General features: G+C 40.0%; 2 protein-coding genes across 4 annotated transcripts; one reads left to right on the top strand and one right to left on the bottom strand.

Moving 5' to 3' along the window:
• Positions 1–607: 607 nt before the first annotated feature.
• Positions 608–1,507, top strand: LOC126601394 (WEB family protein At5g55860-like). Its single transcript, XM_050268107.1, has one exon. The coding sequence runs from the start codon at positions 608–610 to the stop codon at positions 1,505–1,507; it is 900 nt and encodes a 299-aa protein (XP_050124064.1).
• On the bottom strand, positions 1,457–5,066 carry LOC126613807 (peptidyl-prolyl cis-trans isomerase CYP40-like). 3 transcript variants are annotated; one of them, XR_007620198.1, is made up of 10 exons: positions 4,498–5,064; positions 3,793–4,293; positions 3,609–3,696; positions 3,477–3,529; positions 2,877–2,981; positions 2,717–2,792; positions 2,291–2,328; positions 2,120–2,188; positions 1,945–2,044; positions 1,457–1,672 (listed from the first exon to the last, which is right to left on the bottom strand). XR_007620198.1 is itself a non-coding variant. In XM_050281406.1 (9 exons), the coding sequence occupies exons 1-8, from the start codon at positions 4,666–4,668 to the stop codon at positions 2,135–2,137; spliced, it is 1,086 nt and encodes a 361-aa protein (XP_050137363.1). In that variant the 5' UTR covers positions 4,669–5,066; the 3' UTR covers positions 1,457–1,672; positions 2,120–2,134. The 3 variants fall into 3 exon arrangements, 2 of the variants coding, with proteins under 2 accessions (XP_050137363.1, XP_050137362.1); XM_050281406.1 differs by lacking the exon at positions 1,945–2,044 and having other exon boundaries at positions 4,498–5,066; XM_050281405.1 differs by lacking the exon at positions 1,457–1,672 and having other exon boundaries at positions 1,714–2,044.
• Between the last annotated feature and the right edge of the window lie 2,231 nt (positions 5,067–7,297).

The following is a 7,297-nucleotide window of genomic DNA, read 5'->3' as shown; positions in this document are numbered from 1 at the left end:
ACTGATTCATATCCATCTCCTAAAATTTCCTAAATTAAAACAAAATATTCAATAAAAATGGAAATCAAGAAAGACCTAGCTAGTGGTTGATGTAAAGTAGGAGAACAATTCTAAGTTATAAAAGGGCACTCATGTACAACAAACAAGAGAGATTCTTGTGTACAGCTGGCGGTATACAAACCATACGACGATCCGCTTGTTTGTGTTGCCACACGAACACGTAATCTAGCGGTCGGGCATTACAAGCACTACGTGCCGCACGGCTTTCATGCAAAACTAATGCATCGGACATTTCTTCAGACGAAGACCCGGTGACAACAAAGCACAGCTAGGAACGTCAATTTTGAATCTATCTATAAATTTGAAACATTGGAATTCCCGCCGGACAAATACATGAACAGCTTAAACAAGCAGAAGCAACAGATATCACAAACAACAAAACATGGAAAATGTTGTTATAAGCAAACAATGGAGGCAAATGATCAGGCAGGGTTTCTGAACCCCCGAGTACGAAGAGCGTATGGAGTTGTACGACGAGCAAAGAGCGAAACGATACTCATACAAATCGAAAGAGTGGGACGAAAGCGAAGACAAAGTGGGGTCTAAGATGGCGGAACTGATTAAGACCAAAGAGGAGCTCAAGAAAGCTAAAGAGAGCGCCATGCAGGCGTGGATAGACTCCAGGCCTCTGACTGATGAGCTTGAGCTGCTGAAATGCGGCCTTGAAATTGCTGAGAAACGATGTGACACGCCCAGTATCATCTCGAACCTTGAAGCACAGCTTGAGACGACAATCCAGAGCATCAAATCCAAAAAGGAGGAACGACACAAGGCGACGGGGATGGTCAATGAAATAAATCAGGCGTTGGATCAAACGCGTCAAGAGACGGAAAGGTTTAAGTACGATGCAGATGAAGAATTACAAGCAAGATCAAGATTGAAGCAAGCCCTTCATCTGAGGAGACAGACTCTGCGAACACTGCAACTTGGACTTGAAGCTGTACGAATAGAAAAAGACGCGCTTGGTGCATCGAAAGCAGTAGCACTTGGATACATAAACTGTTCAAAAATGGAGAAAACCACCGTCCGCCTCACTCAGGAAGAGTACCATGCCTTGGCAAAAAGAGCTCAAGATGAAAATTCTCTTTCAGACTGGCGTGTTTTGGTTGCATCAGAACAGAAGCTTGCAACAGAGGCAAGCAGAAACAAAGCTTTGGAAAAATTGAACAGATTACTCTCGGAGAAATTTTCAAGAGAAAGGGAAATTGAAGAAGAAAGTATAAGTGGAGATGGACACAATGGAGATCCAAGAATCAGGACGGGAGGCCAAGTGAACGCCAGAGAGAATACACTCCCTCAAGCTCAGAACAAGGCAATGGCCAAGACAAATCAGAGAAACCGAAGATCTAGAAGCATCAACAATAAAAAGTTATCTGCAAACAACAAACCATCTGTATTGCAAAAAATGAGACAATTTTTTTTAAGGATAAAAGGGCTGTTTGGATGATTTCGTAGGAATTCAGAGACCAGCAATCAAGTTTCGAACAGCAATAAAGTCGTATGTGCTAGTCTAACAAAAGGCGAATGCAGTTGGAACAAAATTTGATTTAAGCTAGAGTATTCTGATTTTCCCTCAAGTCTTCTGCTAGTTGTCTTGGCCTTTCTACAGGGCCTGAAAAAGGAGCAAGCTCCATTAAAAGTTGAGCAAAGATATTAAGCTATTTCAAATTGGGTTCTTTTTTAGAGCATTTCAAAATGGAGTTTAATCATTACTGTTACAACTACAAAAACCAACCAATGATCAGATCGATAAGATCACAAAAGAAAGTTAATAATCTTTCAGAAGGACATAGGTATCCCATCGGGAATACCACAAACATTAAGCGTTGCCTACAAGAGTCTGGCCATTTACAATATGACAAAAGGGTAAAAGATTGATGGTACCTGAGATATCCTCGGGGCCAACTAAGAGTTTTAACAGAATAGCTTTAAACCAGTTGACAGTGCAGAAGGAATCAAAATTTATCCGTACTATGTGCAGCCTCTGTGCATAGCATGAACAAACATTCAGCCCCAAAATTGGTTGGTAACAAAGCAATACTGATAGAAACAAACTTACCATGTGACTGCATTATCAGTGAAACATTCTAGAATATGCTTTCTTTTCTTGCTCAGACCTATTCGCAACCTGTGCAAATTTTTTACTTTCAAATCTTATAGAAAAGGGAAGGAAACAAAGCAAGCATCCATTGTTTGGCGAAAAAATATAGAACACATGAAGCTCACTAACCTTCTTTTTAGCAACCAGAAGCTCTTTCTTTATTCCTCCTGAACAAAATAAAATCATGAAAGGTCAGGAAGCTATCATTGATTGTATAATGTATAGTTGGTCTAGGAAATCAACTATGAAAGCATAGGGGTTTGATTATTTGCAGCAGCTAGTCACAAACCAACCACAGTCGAGTTAATGTACATTGAGGTTCGCACAAAATTTGATTTGCAGTTTGGGAAAAAATATGCAACTTTACTTTAACTACAAATCTGAAAGACAATAATATAAAGCACTTCAAGATTGGCACAGCAATAATGTAACAGCTCTCTGATCTCAGGAAGCCCAACCTTGGCAAACATTACCAATTAAAAGAAAGAATAACCTAGTTCATAAAAGAGCCTATTTTCCAGTATGAAGTTAGGTAAATTATGTAACCCCACTGACCATCATTTGGTTCCAAATCCAGTGCTTTCTTGAAGCTTTCGACAGCAGCGTCGATGTCATTGAGTGCCATATAGGTCTGCAGCCAGCAAGATGCACAAAAGTTAGATCATAAACAGCAGCCAGAGGGCATTATGAATTCTTGCCAATTAAAGATTATTACCTGGCCTTGGCGAAACAAAGCCTTCACATTATCTTCCCAATCACGCAATGCAAAGTCTGTGTCCAACAATGCTCCTTCTAGGTCTCCTAATTTCAACCTGCAAGCCTGAACAGAAAACTCACCTATCTATCAATTGAATAAAGGGAAAGATATTTCTTTTTGGTTGATGACAGTAAAAAAATGTACCACAAAAGAATACAGAATACTCCTGAGTATAATCAAGTTAGTCTTCAGAGAAGTATTAACATTGAAAAGAGCAGGCCCAACTACTATATTCATAGTTGTATTTTAGGTATCACTCATCTCATGGACTCTTCACAGAAACTCAGAAGTAACAGTACTTTTCATTTTGTCCAAGAGGCTTAATTTAAGTATGATTAAGTTACTGTTATACAATTTCTATGTCAATCACTACCACTGATAAATGTACACTTTCGCCATAACGATAGTTCAGCAAATTGTCATTTACACTACTTAACTGAAATTGGTTTACTTATCCAGAGTCCCAGACAAGTAATTTTGTTTTCATTTCAAAAGGGTTTCCTAGAGAATTTCATTTAAATTCAGGTGCTTTCAAATTTGATAAATGAAAATTCTTACTGAGCTATTAGTAAGTATCTGGGACTTTGTCTTCCGCAAAGAGGAGCTCGTCTCTGTTTAATCACAAAGATAAAGTCGTAAGATGATCAAAGAAAGTAAGGGACACTCTCTAGTGCAAAGCAACTGGCTTACCTTCATCTATTTCTTCCAGCTCCCAGCATATATCCACGTAGCGCAAAGCCTTGCGATACTTTCTAAGGGCCATCTTATAGTCTTGCTTCTGTATAAAGATTAAAAATCATGCTATTGGTATTAGTGAATGAAATGTATGACATGATTTACCATAGTTGTGATATTAAATTAGATATCTCATTACCTTGAACTGTTCGTTTCCAATGGCCTTAATAGTGTCCACAGCCGTGACCCACCAAGAAATGTCCTCTGGTTTTGTATCAAGATCAGCAGTCCAATCAGGATAAACATCACCATCTTTGAAGAAGTTACACACCCCATCATCTGCTCCCTCAGGAAGCTCCCCACAATCCGCAATAACGACTTCCTGGATAGGCAAGTCTCCATCCTTCGTGTTCACATGCTCAACTGAACGAACCACACCCATGCCCTTGATGACCTTCCCAAACGCAACATGCTTTCCATCAAGATGAGAAGTCCGAGTGGTGGTAATGAAAAACTGAGAGCCATTGGTGTCAGGGCCTTTATTAGCCATGGACAACATTCCTTTTCTCTCATGCTTTATATCGAAGTTTTCATCTTCAAACTTCAACCCGTAAATCGACTCTCCCCCACTGCCATTTCCAGCCGAAATGTCTCCACCTTGAATCATAAAGCCTTTGATAACGCGGTGGAAACAAACACCCTGCAACCAAATGCAATGCAATTCTTATTGCAACTCAACCCCATTGACAAGATTGGACATTCTTGCAAATGCACACAGAAATTAAACAAAAACCCAGCAATTAAACGGTGAAAAAACACAAAACCCAACAATGTAACAATGAGAAAACAAAAACCCAAAAACAAAAATTGAATCTTTTGAAGAGAGAGAGAGGGAGAGAGAGACCTTGTAGTGCAGAGGAGCATTGGTGTGGGGGGCAATGCCCAACTCACCAGTGCAGAGAGCTCTGAAATTCTCAGCTGTTTTGGGGACAATGTCATTGTAGAGCTCCACCACTACTCTTCCTTCTAGCTCTCCTCCAATGGATATGTCCAAGTAGCACCTTGGCCTCCCCATTTGTGAATAACCCAGAAGAAACTTAACTAAAATAAAAAACTGGAAAAGGGGAATGAAAATCAAAACCCTAATCCCGCTTTTACAAAATTTGAACTGGTTAGGGCTCGGCGCGAGACTCGGTGACTCAGTGAGACCAGGTCGCCTTCACAGTCCACAGTCTTCAACACTAAGGGTATGTAATGTCCCTGTCTCGTTGAGTCATCAGTGCCTGGTGCTAATGTGCGCCGGTGTGTGGGGTGCGTTTTGGTTTGTCTGTATATGTTTGGAGGTTTTGCGGGCTACTGGGGACGTGTCGGCAGGTTAAGATGGACTGCCACTGACTCTGACAACGGGAGGGTGTTTTGGTTGACAAGAGAGAAATAGGAGAAAAGATTTGGGTGCAACTCACTGTACAGATCAGATTCTACAGAACTGTCAACTAGTAGTGTGCTTCACGTTGCCATGATTAGTTAGTCGGGTGACAATGGATCTTGTTCGGGTTTCATTGTATTGTGTTTAAGCTTAATCATTTATATTTGTGTCGTATTCATGTTAATTCTAGAGCTGAGATAGTTCATATTTTTATTGCCTACATGAACGTCACATTAATAAATTTGACTGAATAGACAAATAAAAAAAGCCAAAATAAAGAAAATTTTGAGTTTTAGAATGTAAAATGACGGTTCTTTTTGTTTTACAAGAAAATTAAGATTAAGTTTGAGTTTGGAAATTACGAAAAATAAGCCAAAAAGAAACTGATTATATATTATTATATTGTGTAACAATTTATCCCTTATCTTCTAGTAGCAGGCAGAAACACGCATGTTGCAAATTGTTTCATCATTAACACTTTTGATTCGTCCAACTATTAAGTTAACCATTATTAACTTTTAGCATGACACCTTGGTAACAATGATAAGCATAATTTTTTTATTACCGACAAGGATATAGGCTGTAGCTTTCTCACTAGATACTAGTAAACATAGTTTTCTGACATTTTGGGGCACCACCATGATCCATACATTTAGGACAAACACACTAATAATATGTGAATTTTAAAGAAAAGTTCTCGATACTATGGATACAAATTTTTTTCTCTTGTTCTAGAACAAAATTACACTTACAAAACAAATAACATTTTAGATCAAGGCCAAGAGCCTCACGCACCCATGATGAATGGGGGGAGGGGGGCCTTTGGTCGAAGAACCTTCGATACCAAAGTTAGAATTTTGAGTATTTAGCAAGAGTGTAAACTTCGATTTTTAGAGAAAATGGGGTAGTATATATAAGGCATAGCAGGCCTCCTTGGGGGAGAAGGTGGACGGCCCTTTGTGGTGTTTTTGAGTGTATTTTGTAGTTAATTGGTAGTTTAATTAGTCATTAATAGATTAATTAGGTAATAAATCTATTAATTAGCTAATTAACATAATTTAAAAGGAATGTTTTGGGGGTTACCTTGTGGAGAAAATGGACGAAATAGGTTTTGAATAAATACCTATTTTGGGCACTTTTGACTTGATTGTGGGATGATTGTCCACTACCCTCGCATGGGAATTCTGGTGCTCCTCAAGGGTAATTTTATCCTTTATGCCGAAAAATCCACGTGTCGTCTCTTGATTATTTTTGGCTTCACAAATGTCCCCACACATGTTGAGCCGCTCGCAGGAAAGGGCAGCAGGTGTAGAGATCTTCAACTTTTGATACAGATTCTCTCTTGGACTTGGAATTAGATTCTTCTAGGAAAGGGAAATAAATCACCTCCAAAGCCTATTTAAGCCTACCTTTAGTAGGGGATTAAATCAACTTCGAAGGGTAATTATTTATCCTTACAAGAAAGAGAGAAAGATAGAGGATATTTGTTCCCCCTCCCTTAGCAGTCTTCTTTGCTTGCCCGTGCAAAGAACCGTCTTCCGTTGATTTCTTTGTCTTCTTCACGCCACACCGATGTAAGAAAAACTTAATTCTCCTTGTCTTCTTCTTGGGAGGTGCTGCCACGGGGCAGCTGTCGAGGTGGTGCAGCATATCGGCTCGCAGGGGCCAGGAGTTGGCTTAGCATGGGCCAAGGAAGTGGTGTGGCATGGGTTTTTGCTTGTGCTGCTTAACTTGATTGAAGCCAAAGATTGGCTAGACATGGGCCAAGGAAGTGGCGTGGTATAGGCAACGGTTTGGGCTGCCACGTCTGGGCTGCTTGCTAAAAATGAAGAAACTGCTTAAGTTTGATTTCTCAGCTGCCGTAGGTGGAGTAGTCAAGGATGGAGCTACCAAGATCGGAGCTGCTGAAGATGAAGTGTTGGATGAGCGAACTGTTAAGTGCAAAAGTGGCTGCTACCCCTTACCATTTTCTGCCTAGTTGATCTTCAAGCATTCGATCTTTTAAGCTATGTGGTATTCTCGTACTAGAGAGCTTACCCAGATGGGTGTCAGAGAATTAGTTTACCATCTTGCACTGGAGAACAATTAGTTTACTATCTCGCACTGGAGAGCAATTAGTTTATCCTCTGGCATTGGAGAGCAAACTCATATAGGTGTCGGGGAATTGGTTTACCCTCTCGCACTGGAGAGCAATTAGTTTATCCTCTTGCACTGGAGAGCAGACCCATACGGATGTTAGGGAATTGGTTTACCCTCTCACACTGGAGTGCAATTAGTT

Source organism: Malus sylvestris, chromosome 2 (assembly GCF_916048215.2).
Source record: "Malus sylvestris chromosome 2, drMalSylv7.2, whole genome shotgun sequence".
Taxonomy (NCBI): Eukaryota; Viridiplantae; Streptophyta; class Magnoliopsida; order Rosales; family Rosaceae; genus Malus; species Malus sylvestris.
This window is presented reverse-complemented; position numbering and strand designations above follow the sequence as displayed.